The 18,309-nt window shown below is 49.8% G+C and overlaps 4 protein-coding genes across 4 annotated transcripts; 2 read left to right on the top strand and 2 right to left on the bottom strand.

Annotated features, from left to right (window-relative positions):
• Positions 1 to 1,922: 1,922 nt before the first annotated feature.
• On the bottom strand, positions 1,923 to 3,065 carry KD926_007314 (ER lumen protein-retaining receptor; the record flags this gene model as incomplete). Its single annotated transcript, XM_053100156.1, has 3 exons — positions 1,923 to 2,543; positions 2,618 to 2,904; positions 2,966 to 3,065. 3 exons carry the CDS (start codon positions 3,063 to 3,065, stop codon positions 1,923 to 1,925), a joined length of 1,008 nt encoding a protein of 335 aa, XP_052956183.1.
• Positions 3,066 to 6,431: 3,366 nt separating this feature from the next.
• On the top strand, positions 6,432 to 10,200 carry KD926_007313 (permease for cytosine/purines uracil thiamine allantoin; the record flags this gene model as incomplete). The annotated part of the gene is made up of 11 exons (XM_053100155.1): positions 6,432 to 6,683; positions 6,745 to 6,792; positions 6,855 to 6,887; positions 6,946 to 7,029; positions 7,110 to 7,120; positions 8,297 to 8,747; positions 8,805 to 8,958; positions 9,014 to 9,086; positions 9,140 to 9,253; positions 9,324 to 10,029; positions 10,117 to 10,200. 11 exons carry the CDS (start codon positions 6,432 to 6,434, stop codon positions 10,198 to 10,200), a joined length of 2,010 nt encoding a protein of 669 aa, XP_052956182.1.
• Positions 10,201 to 11,780: 1,580 nt separating this feature from the next.
• Positions 11,781 to 14,493, bottom strand: KD926_007312 (uncharacterized protein; the record flags this gene model as incomplete). The annotated part of the gene is made up of 8 exons (XM_053100154.1): positions 11,781 to 11,869; positions 11,929 to 12,019; positions 12,080 to 12,180; positions 12,305 to 12,463; positions 12,658 to 12,711; positions 12,870 to 13,167; positions 13,456 to 14,256; positions 14,347 to 14,493. 8 exons carry the CDS (start codon positions 14,491 to 14,493, stop codon positions 11,781 to 11,783), a joined length of 1,740 nt encoding a protein of 579 aa, XP_052956181.1.
• A 1,408-nt stretch (positions 14,494 to 15,901) lies between these two features.
• On the top strand, positions 15,902 to 18,164 carry KD926_007311 (putative serine peptidase; the record flags this gene model as incomplete). The annotated part of the gene is made up of 10 exons (XM_053100153.1): positions 15,902 to 16,138; positions 16,208 to 16,325; positions 16,391 to 16,545; positions 16,614 to 16,736; positions 16,789 to 16,961; positions 17,020 to 17,107; positions 17,183 to 17,288; positions 17,367 to 17,526; positions 17,638 to 17,835; positions 17,948 to 18,164. The coding sequence occupies 10 exons, from the start codon at positions 15,902 to 15,904 to the stop codon at positions 18,162 to 18,164; spliced, it is 1,575 nt and encodes a 524-aa protein (XP_052956180.1).
• Between the last annotated feature and the right edge of the window lie 145 nt (positions 18,165 to 18,309).

The raw sequence follows: 18,309 nt of genomic DNA, 5'->3' as shown, positions 1-18,309 counted from the left end.
GAGGGCTTTTTTTTAATATTATTATTATTCTTCTTCTATTTTTTTTAAATTTAATTTTATTTTCTGTCTTTCATTCGGCTTCTTCTTTTAGGCCCGTACATAACGGAGTAGGCGATGACCGAATAATCAGAGAATAATCCCCAGAAAAACCGCGTATGAAAGGGGGTCAAAAAGAGTAAAAGGTCAACACATCACGCAGGGTCATCTATCTAGATCCCCCTTCCTTCCCCCCGTCAAGACAGCTGGCAAGGATGACTACTACTGACTACGGAAAAGGCGGGTTGTTTAAGCGCTTCGGCGTTGATTGCGGCTGTAAATCCCAGTGGGTTTGTACCAGACTAGTTCAACAGTTAGCGGGATTGACAGACTGGGGGACAGAAGGGGAGATGCTCGGGGACCAAAGACCTGGGAGGTTGGTTTGTTAGGGCCTTGGTTAGTCGTCGGAGCTGACCACGTCCCTCCAAAAAACTAAGGACCGGAGGGGGGCCAGAACGGCATGGTCTAGTGAGCGATCAGTCGCCTTTAGGCCCTTGGGATTGCCCTCCCTACCGGTGCTCTGCATCCATCCCCCGCCACGTGTCCCCGAAAGAGGTGAGCACTTACGCGCCAGATGAAATCTTGACGGCTATTCTATAATCCCTGAGCATTAAATCCTGGAGTCACTATCTCTCTCCATCTTCAAGGCATTTTAGTCCCCTTTCTCCGACTTTCCAGACCGTCAGCAACGGCGGTCCCGAGAGGTGGTAGGCGCTTAAAGTTGATCCTGGTAGGAACGATTGCATGGGAAATTAGGGAGGAGATGAGAAAAAAAAAAGAAATCAATCCTGCTGCTAGTAATGAAAATGCAAGGACCACAAGGCAGATGATTATTTCGAATGGAACGTTACGATGATGATGCATGTGTGTATGTACTCCATGTACTCCGTACACAGACGAAGAATGAGGAGGAGGATGGTTATGATGTCGTCGCCCCCATGAGGGTCTCGTACGAAGATCAATCTACCAGGTATAATTACACAGTGCTCAGAAATAACTACGGAGTACGAAAATATACGGAGGACTCTGAAATAATGACCAAGAATAATGAGCGAGTGGGGACCACGTGATGTCACTGGGTCCAGGAGTTCGACCGGGCTAAAATCAACGTGGGTTCGAGGGATCTCGCCCTCTGCCTGTGGGCATCCCGACGCCGAAGTCCCGAGATACGACGCAAGACTGGCACGCTGGAGGCTTGTCGATCAGGCTTTTCTGCCCTTCAAAACGGCCCCCCCTCTTTGTCCTCCTCAAACGGTTCGGTGATTTCCGTTAACCGTCTCTGTTGTCATAGTGACTCTGGCGATGGCTATGGTGGCTATGCCCAGCCGCAACTTCTTGACATTCATGAAACAACGGGCCTGCGTCTTCTAATTTTAATATCATTTTCGTTTTCACTCTGACTCTCACTCTCCCATACACACACTCTCTCTGGCCTGTGTTTGTCTCTAGAAACTTCGGCTTATCATGCTGATCTTCTTTCTCCCCTTCCAGACAACGAAGGAACTCTCCAAAGTCCCAACTCTCTTAACTCCGCTCATCCCCACGACTCGGAATGATCGAACCATTCCCACAAGCTTGTCCGCTTTGGGTTTAGCGGAGCCACGGCAGGGCTGCCTCTGGCGCCTCGAAAGGGGAAGGATCGACTTCCAGGGCAGCCTGGCCCGTTGCGTCTGGAGACTCTTGACTTTCAGTATTTGAAATTGATATCCATTTCAAAACAAAGGGGGACACCGCGAGAATATCATCAACTCAAGTGGAACATTTAACAAAACTTTAAAATAACCACAAAACGTCCAGGCCCTCCATCCGATCGACAAATATCACTTCTATATACGGGATAAATTGAGCCATCGGGGACGGACTGATGCCCGGATTGAACCACGGCTTTACCGGCCCTGGGTTGGAGAGTGTGTCCACACATTGTCGCCATGATCCCCTGGGCGATCCTCCTCTTCCTCCAAAAATCCTTCCATCTCGCTATCGTTTCCTTTGTGTGTTCCGGGTTGCTTGGGTGGCGGACGATGGTCCTCTAGGGTGTCGTCCGCCGAGATAGAGATCCCTCTCGCTCCCCAGCGGTTGTTCCCGGCACCCTCCCCGTCCCCGTCTCTCAAGTCGTCGGCCTCTTCTTCGCGGAGGTGTTGCTCTTCGTCGGTACTCCTTCGTTGTCTGAAGTTCAAGACTTTGTTCAGCAACCAGCTGTTTCGAAAGTCTTCGGAGTCGACGACTCCACCGTTGCGCAACTTAACCCGTTGCCGCGTGTAATACACCCACGCGAAATCGATATAAAAGGCCGTCTGGACGACCCCGAACACGTCCGCAATCCGGTCCCACCGGTGCTCAGGACCAAATCCCTGCACGAGCCATTTCAAGATGTAGAATCCCCGATAGGATCCTAACGTGAGCAGGTAGAAAGAGTTGATCACGGTGGGTACGGTCGTCTGCCGTAGGAGCAAGAGTTGGGGAAGCACGCAGACGGATTCCAGCACGATCGAGAAATTCCAGCACATCTACATATTGCAGAGAAGCGCCATCGGGTCAGCTGGGGTGGTCACGAGACAAACAGTTTCCTTTTTCGACTTACCTCCGTGAACACATGATCGGGGTATTTCCCATAAAAGATGGGGTTGAGTATGGGCGCCAAAACCAAAGCCACAGCCATCGACCCCAGGGCCAACTTCCACGCTCGCTCTCGTTCGCGTGTCCGAGGGAAGATCCTCATCATTATATAGATAATGTAGAACGAAGATACGATGTAGAAGAGCTTGAAGAACACAAGATAAGGCTCCTTCCAGTTGCGGGGCCGAACCAGGTCAAGATACCGAGTGATGAAGACGAGGGCGTAGAGGATCTGAGTGAGGAGCGAAACGCCTGGACGAAGAAACATCTGGTTAACTCTCGCCTTCTTTATCTCTTCAGGAGCGCGACATACCTTCGGCGCTTTTGTTGCGATGGATGGCCCATATCAGGATGCCTTTCGACGAGATATGGGCGAGATCGGCCAATAGTTGAAAAAAGAAAGTGATCTTCATGATGAGTCGACCGAGTGGTCTAAAATGACTAGCCCCTTTGGCTTCCTGACGTCGAAGCAGACGCTATAAACAGACTGCTGAGCTATCCCTGTCTAGAGTAAGGACCATGGAAGACTGTACAGCCGACAAGAGGACTGTCAAGGCACACAGGGTGGCCTCCGTTTGCGGGAAACGTGAGGGTGAAAGGGCCGATATCGATCGAGACGTGACAACGTGGTCAATTAAGTAGCACCGGGCGGTATTGGCACTGTCAACCCAAGGGATTGAAGGGCGGTCAGGTTGTTCGTCGAAGCTTGTCGTACAGGTCAGCTTTCGCTATCAAGGGAGCTCCCGCTCACGGGATCCACTCGAAGCTGGGGCCGCGTGTCTAATCACGTGAGCTGCGGATGACGTCAACCCGTGCTTTGGTGGTGCTGGAATTCCATGCAATAACGTGATGGCCTTTGCTTTCGGCCTTGACTATGTACATACGAGTCGGCTGTTGACGTAGTCAAAGATGCCGAGTGGGATGTAGATTATAGGTATGGTGAGAAGAGGCAAAGATACGGGTATATAACCAGCACGAGATGGGAAAGGACCTGCTGTTGCTTTACGCTTCGATCGTTAAATATAATGCAGGATGTGGTACAAAACCATGTCAAGAAGAGTCACCATCATAGTCATCATTATCATCTCCTCTACGTGTCCTGAGTAATTTTGACTGGGTCCTTGGAAGAGACTTCTAAAATCCACAGACCTAATGATGTTCTAACTTGGGGTATATATACCACATCATCAACCGAGACATCCAATCCGTAACCAAAGAAAAGCAAAACGCATTCGTAAATCGAAGCTTTACAACTAGCGACTACCTGTCCAGAATATTCCCCAATAGAAGAACAAACATGGATGCATTCGGGTTATCCAGTGGCTCATACTGAAGGAGTAAGTTACCTAGATAAGAAGACAGTACCTGGACACCTTAGTACGGTTAAGGTGGGGAAAATAGGTGGATACCATTTCAATATTGTTTTGGTAACTATACTTCGTAGGAGATGACTAGGCAAGATTTTTCATGAAATCCCGAATTTAATCTCGTCGATATTGGATTTGAGATCCGATCGGGAGAGTAGATAACAAAGACAGCCAGGCATAGTCCGAGCCCTGCAGAAGTCTGCGATGGGTAAAAGCGAGAGGGAGAAATGACGACGGGAAGCCCATTGATGATTGACTTACCCCGCTTCCCGCATTGGAGGAGCAAAACACTCCATCCATTTTATTTGGATTTTATTTTCCCCTCTCTTTTTTTTGCTTTTTCTTTTCATTTCTTCAGTTGAGGGCGTTTGTTTATTTATCTTCTATTTTGAAATTGTTCAGTTATTATTTCGGTCGGTTTTCACCGTCAAGATCATGCTGTGATTCTTTATCATTATTATCATTTCTCTTTCGTTCTTTTGGTCGCCAAGCGGTCCATTGAGCTCGGTCTGCCGCGGTCACCGGATGCCACTGGCGTCTCTCGGACCTTGTCAGATTCGTTGGCTTAGGTTGTCTTGGACACTGCATTCTCGCCAGGTTGACCTGGAGCTGCGATCTCTATGGACCGACGGGTTCCCGCCACTATGACTAGTAGTGTCTAGACCGGACTCGTCACCCGGGAGATCGATATCGATACGATATGCTGAAGATGGGGGGTTTCTGCAGTGCCGTCGTACTTGGACCGTGGAGATAGCAGATTTATGCCAGGGCTGAATGCTGAATAGGCGCGACTGTCCGGAGAATTCCCTGTTGCCATCGATTATTATGATTATCACCACTACAGTTATTATTATAGTTTCCGTCGGTGATTCATCCTTTTGGCATCAAACAACGAAAGAAGACATGCCCCGGTGTGATGGGTAGAATCAGAGCGAACAGACTCAAGATGTAGTTACGGAGTAGTCCTTGATGGAATAAGGTAATCTTCATCGTCGATGTCGAAGCGCGGAAAAAGCAAGCAAAGACGGAGGTAGCGGGATGGGAGCTTCCCCTCATGGACGGTTTTAGTTTACTAAGACGAACATTCTACGTATCCATTCACCTGTAGACTACGGCGCCCTTAGGTAGGTTACTGACTTATCTCCTGCTCTTGGGCTCTTCTCCTCAACTCCCTCTTCCCTCGCTCCTACTTTACCTCTCTTCCCTTCCCTCTCTCTCTCACTCATGTTTTATTTTTATTCTCCCTTCTCCCATTTACCTCGCTCTTTTGACTCTTCCATGTAACTCAACCGACCTCTACCTACCGTCCGTCTCGTCGAGGAGAGTATCTCGTCATCAGCTTGATCATGAACTTCGACCAGTAAGCCTACTACTCTCCATTCTCCACTTGTCCTGACCTGATCGTCTTATCATCGTTCTTCCAGTACTCCTCCTCCTCCCTCTCCTCCTCCTGCTCCTCCATCGTACTATTTCCAGCCTTTGTATCCTAGTACTACTACTAATATGCTCGAAAGGTCTTCTTGTGACTGTGCCTAAACCTGTTTATATTCTATACCCCTCTCTTTTATCTCTTCCAATCCATTCTGGCCCTTTTTCCCACTTCATCCCACCCCGATGTCCACCGCTTTCGCCCATCTACCTACATGCACGTAACATGAGATTTCTCTTCTTGCTCTGATATTTTATCTTGAATAACTACTCTCCTTCTACTGCCCTACTTTCTCGTGTCATTCTATTTCCTTGTCCCGCGGCGCTACTGCCACGCTGTGGGATGCGCCCGTGTCATCGTCATTGTTTGGTGTAACCAGAATCTCGCTTCCCTCGACTTGACAGGCCAATCTCCACGGCATCTTATTGAGAAGCAGATTTGCTAATCTCATATGCATGTGTATCCACAGATGAATCGGCGCAGCGTGATTGGGAATACTGCGTACCGTCCACCATGTCGTAAGTTCGTTCTCGTCCTCCCCACCTCCCTGGAGGCCTTGGTAGTGCTCAAGCAACGAAGGGGCCCGTCTTCCGTTATTTTTTATTTTTTAATTTCCTTTTTCCATTTCGTTTCTTTTTGTTACTCCAATATATATTTATATATAGATACCTGGGGTCATATGCTTTCTGTGGTTCATTTTCTCGACTAGTGGTCCCTCTTTCCTTCACATGTGACCTGCAAACGAGATTCTTTCTTCTCTTTCCATACGCTCGCAACCTTTTATCTGATTCACCCTCTACTTACTTGGTTCTCGTTCATTCACTAACGCTGGTACCTCTACTTTCCATTTGTTTTGGTCCAGGTCCCCTCCTACCAATAAACGTATCAAAACATCCGCACCTGTCAACCCTCCAACTCAACTGCTAGCACAGCAACCAATCCATCCTTTTCATCAACAAGTGCCAACGTTCGAGGGCATTCCTATGCCCCAACCTCAGATCCCTCCCTCAAATCCACGTAAACGCCGTGCTTCCCCTCAGTCCACAGCTGCGACGAACATGGCGGCTCCAATGTCCACCACTGCGCCGGGGGACCTCGCGCCAGACCATGGCGGCGGGGCGCCTGAGGTCACCCCTCGAAAGAAGGGCCGGACAAATACTCCATGGACGGCTGAGGAAGAGCAGCGCCTGAAGACGATGCGCGATGCTGGTCGCAGCTGGAGTGAAATTGCCAAGGTACGTTTTGACGCCGCATCCCACCGGTTGACTGTCACATGTTAATTGCATCCTGTCGCAGACTTTCCCCACTCGCACTGAGGGAAGCGTAAAGAAGCATTGGTATAAGGTAACGCGCATTAGCCCCGGATTCCAAACGGACAAGAACTTTGTCGTTAACCCCGCATACAGGACATGCATTATGCCGAGTTTGCTGAAGATGAGGTAAAACCCTGGCAACTTTCAAATCCCTTGCTTCAACCTAATGCTGAGGATTGTATAGTCCATAGCACTCAGAGACGCGATCAAGGAATACGAGTCCAACAAATGGAAAGTCATCGGGCAGAAGGTTGGCAAACCGGCAAAGGTCAGGCTTTTCATCTCTCTCTCTCTCCCCCTTTTCCTACTTGGCTCCAAAGTCTCCGCTGCTGACTCGGATGACTGCAGGCATGCGAACAGTACGCGAAGGAACATTTTAAGGACCTCTAGATTTGACGAAACCTGATGAAGTGATGACTACGATTGAATGCATTTTTGATGCGTTTTTCGATTCCCCCTGACCGTCAGATTCGCGTTCTGGCGCTGCTTCGTGCTCACTTCTATTTTGTTGATTTTTCTTACTCCCTTCTACTGGAACTCTTTTTGGTTATTTTTTTCGTCCTTATCTTTTTCTTGTCTTCTGCAACCCCGCGTGATTTCGGCACAATTTGCAAAGATTCAGCGACGAGTTACGGAGTTGATGTTTCGTTTCTTTCTTGTATCCTACCTACAACCGGAGTATACCATTTGCGGTTTTTCCAGCTCTTCCAGCGCGTGTTGTTAAAGCCTACTACCAATATGAAAAGCTTGCAGGGCGACAAGAGACAGTCCCTTCGTTGACGTGCCACGAGTAGCCTGACGTTCTGTAGCAGCGGAGTCCCTTCTACCCCACGTACAACTGGATACTTCCTTTTCCGTTGCTGACGGGGTGGCGGGTCCAACTCATTGGCGCAGCGCACCGAAGTCGGCGGGGGTCTCGATCCCAACTGTATTCCCCGCCAAACTTTCCCGTTAATTATTTTTTTCTTTTCTTTTCTTCGTATCCCGGTGGATTTCGTTTTGCTTTTTGATTCTCCCCTGTCAAGAGTCATTGTATGGTCTGCAATTGCCCTTCTCTGCCTGAATCTGGTCTAGGTGAAGAGACCCCATGGATTTTCTAGTAAAATTAGAATCCAAAAAGAACATTTGACTGACGTGAAATTTGGACTTCATCCATCTAGGTTGCGACTCCTGCATTCCAATCGCAATACGGAAGCAGCATCTTCTCGAGTACACCTCTCCCACCTGCTGCTCACTTACTTCCCATGCAAGGGATGGCTATCATGAAGACGAGTAGTGTGGTTTTGTCTGTCGATCAAGGTATCTAGGTAATCTGCCTGCATGAAGACCGGTGTTCGGCAACCGCATGTCGCGCATGGCTTGGGCCAGCTCATCGCTCTACAACCGGTGTGCTGCTTGAGTTCTTCTGTGCGACGGAGGCTGTCGTTCTGAGAATATACGGTTGAACTTGATCTGGATAATTCCAGCGAAAGGACTCATGCGCGCTTCTGTTCCTCCTTCCCCCTTCGGTGGCAATACTGACTGAAACGCTCCAGCATGTCCTCGGAAAACCCTGTCTCCGCCCTAGCCATGTCTTCCAAGGAAGTTTACACCGTGGAGCAGCCGTCTCCTCACGACCCCGACCATGAAGATGGGAACGGTGCCTCTGTGGCGAATGGCTCGCATCGACCTTCACGCCTGGCGAGATATGCGAAGAAATTCGAACAGCGCCTGGTTGGATATAATCTGGAAGCTAGAGGAATAGAGCGAGTGCGGGAGGATGAACGCATGAAGAAACTCTCCTGGGTGTCCTACCTGCAGGCGCTCTTGTTGTGGGTATCGATCAATCTGGCGGCCAACAATATAACCCTTGGAATGCTGGGGCCTGTGGTCTACGGCCTTAGCTTCTTGGACTCGGCTCTTTGCGGAGTTTTTGGTGCTTTTGTCGGAGCCTTGGTCGCTTCTTGGATGGCTACATGGGGCCCGATATCTGGAATCCGGACCATGGTATGTGACTCATGCGGTTCTCATTCGGGAGCTGGAGATGATCTAATCGTGGGATAGGTATTTGGTCGGTATGCAATGGGCTGGTGGCCGAGTAAAGTGGTCGTTATCCTGAACCTGATTCAGATGATCGGGTACAGCCTGATCGACTGTGTCGTTGGTGGGCAAATTCTATCTGCCGTGTCTCCGAATGGAAGCATGTCGGTCGCCGTCGGTAAGGCTCCCAGAAATCACAGATACCATATGTTCCGGTGACTAACATACGATAGGAATTGTTATCATTGCTGTGATAAGTTGGGCAATCGCCACATTTGGCATTGAAATATTCCATGTTTACGAACGGTGAGCTCAGCTTACACCCAAAACGAGTCACATCAGCTGCTAATATCACCAAGATTTGCCTTACTTCCTCAGCTCATCGTTGTTTGCGTATTATTCGGCGTGTCCTCGGTGAAATTCGACCTGTCCACTGCGTCTCAGGGAGACACTCGCACACTCGCTGGAAATAGGTATGATCTAGACGCCTGTTGACTCTTGGACGTTCTGTTCTCTAACCAAACGCGTTTCTTGTGTCTTCAGACTGTCGTTCTTTTCAATCTGTCTGAGCGCCGCTATCACCTATGCACCACTGGCCGCCGATTTCTTCGTCTACTATCCCGAAAAAACATCCCGAGTTACCCTTTTCTCGCTTTCGCTTCTCGGCCTCCTGGCCTCATTTACCATGGCTTTCCTGTGTGGAATTGGACTCGCATCCGGCATTCCCTCCCATCCGGAGTACGAAGCAGCCTACAACAACGGAGCCGGAGCGCTCATAGTTGAAGGTTTCGGGCCGCTCCACGGGTTCGGCAAGTTCTGCTCGGTCATCGTCGCTTTGGGACTCATCGCCAACACCATTGCCCCGACTTATTCGTCCAGCGTTGACTTCCAAATCCTCGGCCGATACGCTGAGAAAGTCCCGCGCGCCATCTGGAACACTGTCGGCGTCGTGATCTACACCGTCTGCGCGCTTGCCGGCCGCGGATACCTCTCTGAGATCTTCACCAACTTCCTCGCCCTCATGGGCTACTGGGTCGCCATCTGGATCGCTATCATCCTGGAAGAGCGCTTCATCTTCCGCCTCCGCACTGGATACAACTGGCACGTGTGGTGTGATCCATCCAAGCTCCCAGTGGGTATTGCCGCGTTCATCGCGTTCTTGATTGGATGGGCCGGCGCGATCCTCTGTATGGCGCAGGTCTGGTATATAGGCCCTATTGCTCGCTTGGTGGGTGATTATGGCGCGGACGTAAGCTAAATTTCTACCTCAAAACCATGCCTTGATTGGACATGAGAAAGCGCGACATTTGCTAACCAGCATCGTTCAATTTTATAGATGGGAGTCTACGTCGGATTCACCTGGACAGCTCTCGTCTACCCACCTTTGCGGTACTTTGAACTTCGTCGGTTCAAACGGTAATCCATCTCTACACATTGTAGTGATAGAGATGCTGTACAGTACAATATATAAGCATGTGATTGTCACATCTATATATACAGCGACAGCCAGGGTAGCGGTACGACTCTCGTCATCGCATCACCCTGCACAATCATCAAAAGACGTTATAATATCGTCACACTAGCAGTATTCTATAGAATACCGCTACACTCAAAATATTCCTATACAGCAAAAATCAATCTTCCCTTCTACGAAAGTAGATGCATGCATTCATTTTTTCCATGTCAACATGATAATTTAGCTCAATCAACCTACCGGAAGCTACTGAATTTTTCAGACAATACCAAGAAATGTCAATGTCATCTTACTATCGAATCCTGACCGCCAATATTTATTCCAAATACCATAAGCAGGGGGTTCTCTTGGAATCGCAAAATGAATAAACCGCCCCCATAATGGGACTTCGTTCCCCGTAGGATGCACTACCTAGTGCTCACTCCTCCCCGGGACTGCCTTATGCATGGGCCATGGGCACCTCCCAGGTTTTCTGTATGGGACATAGACAGCCACAGTCCATAAGATTGAACCTGCGCCACATCATCCATCCCTGCATGATAATTTAACTATATTATCCGTGTAAGCCCCAAAGGCCCCCATAACTACCGGTGCATGTAAGTATGCTCCTTCTCCGGCGCTAGGCCTATTTCACGGATATGGCCGAGCAGGCACTTGCGTATATCACTTGACCATTGGATGCCAAATAGTAGTCAACTTATTAGTTAGTTACCAGTTAGTCAATATGTCAAAGATCTAGGTCCGGCCTCGTCCCGAGGAAGGTTTTCGGGTAAATTGCCATGGATTGTATTGCAATGCAATAATGCAATGTAACCGGGCTGGGGGCTGTCATGTCCATCACTAACCAGGACCTGTGTTTGTTTTCATGTGCATGCTCATTTGCATGTCAACTAGCTAGCTAGTTATTAGAGTCTCGATATACATTTCGAGGAGCTTGAATATTGTTTGAATTAATCGCAGGAGATGCAGTATAGGCGAAGAAAAGACATGGCACGTGACATCATCTCTGATGCCGACGCGGTTGGTTCCGGGATCCGGAAGGATGGTATCATGCCACCCATGTTTATCCTATCGGCGGAGAGGGAATGGTCATTCATGTCATGCCACGTTTGTGACTATTGAACTTCATGTACGGAGTAGCGAGTAAAGGATACGAAATCATGGGAAAAGAGATAGAAAAAGAAAAGGAACAAAACATCAGTCACTCCCCATTTCAACTCGACTATTCTACAAGAGACAAGACAAGAAAATGCCCGGATTCAATCAACACAGCACATGTCACACACAAGAGGACCCAGGAATTCAAGACAATATGAAGGAAACAAAAAAAAGAAACATCCATATATAAAGGCCGGCGATTAGAAAAGGTAGATAACTGCTTGCTCCCCTTTTTGGGTGTGTTTTTTACATTTCCCTTCCTTTTCTTTTTGCGCTTCAATTGTCTTGAATTCTCTATTTCCTTCCTTTCAAACACATACCCCCCGCGCGTCCCCTTTTATTATTCGTCGCAACATCACATAGATGATTTACCGGTACCAGTACTCGGGCTTGACGTAGTCAGCGAAGGTCTTGGGCTCCTCGGGAGCGGGGTGGCCGTGGCCGTGACCGTGGTCGTCTATTGAGAATCAAATTAGCAAAAACATCAAGGCTGTAGGCAAGAGAGATTAGACTCACGGGCGTGGGGGTCCTCATCGGGGCCGATGTAGTTCAGCTTGACGACGTTACCACACTCGCCGCAGCGCTCGAGAGGACGGTCACGGGACACCTAGAAAGGAAGAATAAGCCGCCGCGCTTCGGAAGACGAGAATCACGCCATTCGACTTACCGTCAGCCAGTTGACCTGGTGAGAGTCGGCAGGGTAGCCAGTGCAACCGGCGTACTGCTCGTCACCAGCACCGTTGACAACGATGGGGTTGTCAATGGTTCCTGGAAAGAGAATCAAAACGCGCGGTTAGCTTTCATGTGCAATTCGTAGACAATACAGTTCCTCTGGTTCTCAGGAATCCAGTAGGCACTGGAGCTGCTTCGGAAGAAAGGGATATATATGTACCCTTGCGGGAGGCATCCAGGGGCCTCATGTCGAAGATGTCAATGCCCTGCATCTTTCCGATAAGTTCCAGACGCTCGAGACCGGTGGCGTGCTCAACGTCGGTGGGAACGGTTCCGGACTTGGCACCGGGGGGAACGAGGTCATCCTCAGTCTTGATCTCTGTTCCAATGAAAGACAATCAGCATGGTTCTTGACGGTGGTCGACGCATCGGATGAGGTCGGTTTGTCCGGGTTCATTGGAGACTCCGCGCGACACGAGCCTCCTCCAAAGTGGCTAGTCCCACACAACGACCTCGAACGAGTTCTGCGGAGGAGCAATTGGGTGTGGAACATCTCTCAGGTGAGCTACCGACCTTCGAAAGGAAGGATCTTGCCATCCTTCTCAACTCCGTACTTGGCCTTGTTGCCTGCACACAAAACAAATGGTTAGCCGCAGGTCCGCCAGACAAGGTATGATGTTCGATATGATTGGCATTGGGATCCAATTGAGTCGTGGGGGGGGGGACCGCGTCTTGTTGTCATAGGAAGAAGCGGTCGTGGGTTGGAACGGTTTGGGAGCACGTACAGCGGACGACGGAGGAGGAGAACGGGCGAGCAGCGAAGGCCCGGGCAGGAGTGCGCCTCGCAAGGGCGAAGGCTGTGCGTTGAAGGAACATTGTCCAGGTGGTTGATGTAATGACGGCGGTCAAGAGGGGGGGGGATGAGGACTTGGAGAGGGAGTTTGGAGTTGAGGTGAGTTTGAAGCCGCTTCGGCCCGTGGTCGGTCGAATAGTCAGCACCGCCGGGTGATTGGCTGCGCATGGCCTACGGTCGCCGGGATGTGCCATCTTGGCAGCGATGCCCAATCCGGAGGCAGCATAGGGCTTAGGGCTAGAGAGGCGCCCTGTCAGTCGACTCGGGATTTATCGGTCGACATGTCATGCAACGATGGTCTGGACAATTGACATTGGCACTGATATCGTCATTGCTGAGCGTCGAGACTATCTGTGGTACTACCGTATACAGAATATTCGAGAAATTGGTGGGTCCTACAGGGCTCATGGAGTGAAGATCAAGGAGCTTTGTACATATCCGCAGATCTAGAGCGACTATGTAAATTGTAACTACTGGGTATACAGACAGATCCATCCTCAGTTCTTCCCCTTCCCTACATTTCCCTTGGGGTTCCTCTTGGTCAAATCAGCCGGCAGCTCCTTCAGTACCTGTCCATTCTCCCAGATCTTCCCCATGCCCCGTTTCCGCTCCACTACAACGTCAAAGAACTCCAACGGAACGAGCTGGTCGTCTCCGCTATCACTTGACAACCCTTCACTAAGGATGACATCATTCTCACTGCGCCAGAATGGACACCCGGCAGCCAGCGCTTTCTCAATATTGATGTAGATCAGAATCTGGGCATCTCGCCGCATCCCCGAAATCACCTGCGGCTCATTTTGTTGCGTCTGACCCTCGGTTTGCGCAGACAGCACAGTATCCAGCGCTGGCCCTGTCGCAAAGTGCACCTGGTTGCGTCCCATACATCGCAGTCCGCCCGATTTCAAGATTGCCGGCCAGGCAGCGTGGAACGTTCCATGCACCACTGTTGTCGGTAATTTCGATTTATCCTCTAGAGAGATCTTCTTTAGCAGGGACGCAGCTTCGACGCTCTTGATGCTGTGACCCTGGGTTGCGCGAATCAAAAAGTGGGAAGGATTCAGATCCTGCACAGCCAGCGCCGTCGCCGTAGCCGTTTCCTGCGCCGCACTAGTCGTAGGGACCGCCGTGTTCTGATCTAACGTAATCGCATCTTGTTCGTGTACCGATTCTGTCGTTGTCGTCGTAGCAGGGGCATCGCGTTCCACCTCAGCGGAGGGGATATGTAGTAGCGCAAAGCGCTTCTTATCCGACGAAGAGACCGCGTTCAAGATCTCCGGGAAAGTGGTTTGCAACGATTTGATTTTTCTCCATGCGAGCTGTGGGACCACGGCGAATGCGCGATTAGGTTAACGTCTCTCTTTTTGACCCCTCATTTTCTTCTCTCACAGAGGGCAACGGGCGCATACCACGTCCGCCACGTTGGCGTATCCCTGGCTATCCATCTTGACGCCTTCTTTTTCTGCTGCATGCCGGAGGAGGTGGCTCAGGGCTTTGGAGACGAGCATGTCGCGTCCGCCTTTGCCTTTGCCTTTGGCGTTGCGGGGTTGAGACATTGTGTGTGCGGCGTAGGTTTGTAGGTGAGATAGGGTGGGTATAGGAGAAAAGTAGCGTGGAGGAGTTGGGGCCTGGAAAAAGAGCCGTAGTCGAATGGAGATATGGTTAAGTTGTAACGGTCGTAGTTGATATAGAGGCCGGATCATCAGAAGCTAAGGTGGCGTTGGGTGTCAGCCTGCAGATGTGACTCATTAGTATCAATGAATCATAAGGGGGGTCAGCGTCGTTTGATTCTAAAGCCAAAACAGCGTGAATTGACAAAGAGACGTAGACAAGGGAACGGAACATACCTGGACAGCTGCGCGTCGACGTGAAGGTGGAAAATTGTTGACATTCAATTTTGACATCATCAGGGACTGATCGGTGGCACTAGGCCCGAAAGGGCATGTGGCTCTAGGCCTTTGATGTATGCCGGAGTCTCCATTTTGGCTTCCTTCTCTAAATATTTGGATACATTATTTCACAGTTTTTGGTCAGCATCAATTGACAGCCTACTCCTCTCCGAAGATGCCTGGATATTCCGTTCGTCGAACACCAGGAGGAGTCTCTCCAAAGAGACCCGGCTAACCGCAATAGGAAGGTGTCATTTCTCCGCCGACAAACAAGTCAATTAACAGTCATGAACTGTCTCGAGCCATCTCTTGTTGGAAGAAATTCATCTTCCTTCATGAGTGCACACTTGGAAATCTCTCTATCTGGCTACACCTATTGACAAGCGATAGATCTGCTAGTAACAAAGACGCTTGCCTGCCAAAATGGAATGCGAAATTGACCCAAAGCACCTCTTTCTTTCTTTCTTTCTTTCTTTCTAAATCCTAACAAATAAGGATTGTTTCTATCGGAAACTGTCTTGTGGATACTTGACTCTCGTGGAATTGCTTGAATAGTTGAATTGAAGCTTCGACGTTAATCAAGTGGGCCCGTCCATTGTACTAAGATGGTGTTATCTTGCTGACCAAGAGTCAGCGGTGTTCCTGCAGGCCAATTCACCAACAAGATCAGCCCGAATCCAACCTGAATGCAGCCTCTAGTCTCTAGTCGGGCCTCTAACTATGCACCTAAATCCGTCTTTCCATCCGATGCCTCTGCGCCAGCTGCATCGCTTAGTCTCGCCCGACGCTCTCCGACGGGCATGACACGGCACCGTCGCGTCTTCGGCCTCCGTTAAGGCCTGCAGAATATAGGGCTTCTTCCTGCTGTAGATTAGAATAGCAATGAGGGGGAGGGGGAGGGGGAGGGAGCAGCTAGGCTCCTTTTTCTATTCACACCATGTCTTAATTTAAGAAACATTCACAAACACCCCGTGGCCCTTATTTAAATGTCCCCTGTCCTTCACCCCGCGCTATCGGTTTTCCTCCTTTCTTTACCCCCCTCTCTCATCAATTGCTCTACAGACAGCTCGCTATCATGCGGTTTCTCTCGGCTGTTCGTTTGGCGGCGTTGGTGACCTCCTGGGCCTCGATTGCTCAAGCAGTTCGTCCCCCTATCCCGGTCCCTGAACCCGTTCCTGGACCCGTCTCGCTCCAGTCGACCTCCTCCCTGGGAGTGTTTCAGCAGCAGCTGGATCACCATGATCCTTCAAAGGGCACTTTTTCGCAGAGATATTGGTGGAGCACGGACTTTTGGGGTGGACCTGGATCGCCGGTGAATTGAACTTTTTGCATCATTTTCTTTCCTGTATATGCAGTTCACTCCTAATAATACGAATCGTAGGTGATTCTTTTTACCCCCGGTGAAGTCGCGGCCGATGGATACCAGGGATATCTCACCAATAAAACCTTGACCGGACATTACGCACAGGAAATCCAGGCGGCTATCGTTCTGGTCGAACGTGAGTTGACCTCGCCCTCCGAATCTGAAGCATGCGGCGGCAAACAACTAAAAAAACATTCTTAGATCGTTACTGGGGTGGCTCTTCTCCCTATAAGAACCTCACAGCGGAAACTCTGCAGTACTTAACACTGGAGCAATCCATTCTGGACTTTACCCATTTTGCGAACACCGTGCGGTTGCCGTTTGACAATTCAACTCGCAGCAATGCGCAGAGAGCTGTGAGACAATCCCATTTTCTTCACATACTATAATTGGCTTTAGACTAATGTCGGACTTCAAAATTTAGCCTTGGGTCTTTGTCGGAGGATCATACAGTGGTGCTCTGGCAGCTTGGACCGAAGCAACTGCCCCCGGCACCTTCTGGGCTTACCATGCGACCAGTGCCCCTGTGGAGGCTATCTACGACTTTGTGAGTAGATTCCTGCCAGATAATATACAATGAATTAGTCTAACGCACGAAGTGGCAATACTTCGAGCCTGTCCGAGAGGGTATGCCCCAGAACTGCAGCAAAGACGTCTCGTTGGTCGCCAACTACATCGACGGCCTTGGACAATACGGCGCCCCCAAAGAGAAACAAGCCGTAAAGGAATTGTTTGGGCTTGGTGATCTGGAACATTACGATGACTTTGCTGCGTAAGTCACCCCGACAGAATATGCGATACGAATAGAAGACTAATTCAGTTAACTATAGGATATTCCCCATCGGTCCGTGGACATGGCAAAGCAACAGCTTCATTACCGGGCATTCTAACTTCTATGAATTTTGCGATGAAATTGAGGTGAGATTTCCCCTTGTGTTTTTGCCCCTTCCCCCCTATCAAGTGTGAAACCATCAAAATTAATCCACCATGTAGAACGTCAAAGCCAACTCATCAATCGTCCCTGGACCAGAGGGCGTCGGCCTCCAAAAAGCCCTCGCAGGCTACGCCAAATGGTTCAATGAAATTGCCCTTCCTGGCTGTATGCCATTCCCTCTACGCATTCTCTGAGTCATAGTACCCATTGACGAAGATATCTGACACCACGCCCTCTATGCAGACTGCTCCGACTACGGCTACTGGAAAGACGAACTAAGCATCGCCTGCTTCGACACACACAACGCCTCCAGCCCGCTCTTCACAGATACCTCCGTATCGAACGCCGTGGATCGCCAATGGCAATGGTTCCTCTGTAACGAGCCCTTTTTCTACTGGCAGGAGTAAGTGTACCCACCTACTTAACCTCAATTGCTGCCTATGCGAAAGAAATTCCTGTATCATGAAAGGAACCTAGGGTATTGATCCATGCTAACCTACTCGCTTCTAACTAGCGGCGCCCCCAAAGACAAAACCACCATTGTTCCTCGCACCATCAGCGCAGAATACTGGCAACGACAGTGCCCACTCTTCTTCCCCACAGTGAACGGCTACACGTACGGCAGCGCGAAGGGAAAGAACACCGGCACCGTGAACGCCTACACGGGAGGTTGGTCGAGGACGAATACGTCGAGATTGATTTGGACGAATGGGTGAGTTTATTCCTTCCTCTGACCCCCTTTTTTTTAGACTTCATTTGGTTGGGCTTGGTGCTGTTTGCTTCGGTTTAGAAAGAGTTCATGATCACTGATATCGATGTCCTAGTCAATACGATCCCTGGCTTGACTCGGGCGTTTCATCTCGCTTCCGTCCCGGTGGTCCGCTAGAGAGCACGGCTGCCGCGCCGGTGCAGGTTATTCCGGGTGGTTTCCACTGCTCGGATCTGTACATGACGAGCTATGCTGCGAATGATGGGGTCAAGAAGGTGGTTGATAATGAGGTGGCGCATATTAAAACTTGGATCGAGGAGTACTATAAGTAGAAGGAAAAGAACGGCGGTGCTGCACATAATCTCGATGGAAAGAGATACATGCATAGGTACGTCTACTGATAGCTCCTTGGTTTTACACCTGAGAATACAAAGACCCAACCGGATACTAGAGATTATGCATCTAGTGAAAGACACA

The sequence above is a fragment of the Aspergillus affinis genome (genome assembly GCF_023601865.1).
Source record: "Aspergillus affinis strain CMG 70 chromosome Unknown NODE_41_length_255467_cov_85_872513, whole genome shotgun sequence".
NCBI classification, from domain to species: Eukaryota; Fungi; Ascomycota; class Eurotiomycetes; order Eurotiales; family Aspergillaceae; genus Aspergillus; species Aspergillus affinis.
Note: the sequence above shows the minus strand (reverse complement) of the source record. Positions and strands in the feature narration are given on the sequence as shown.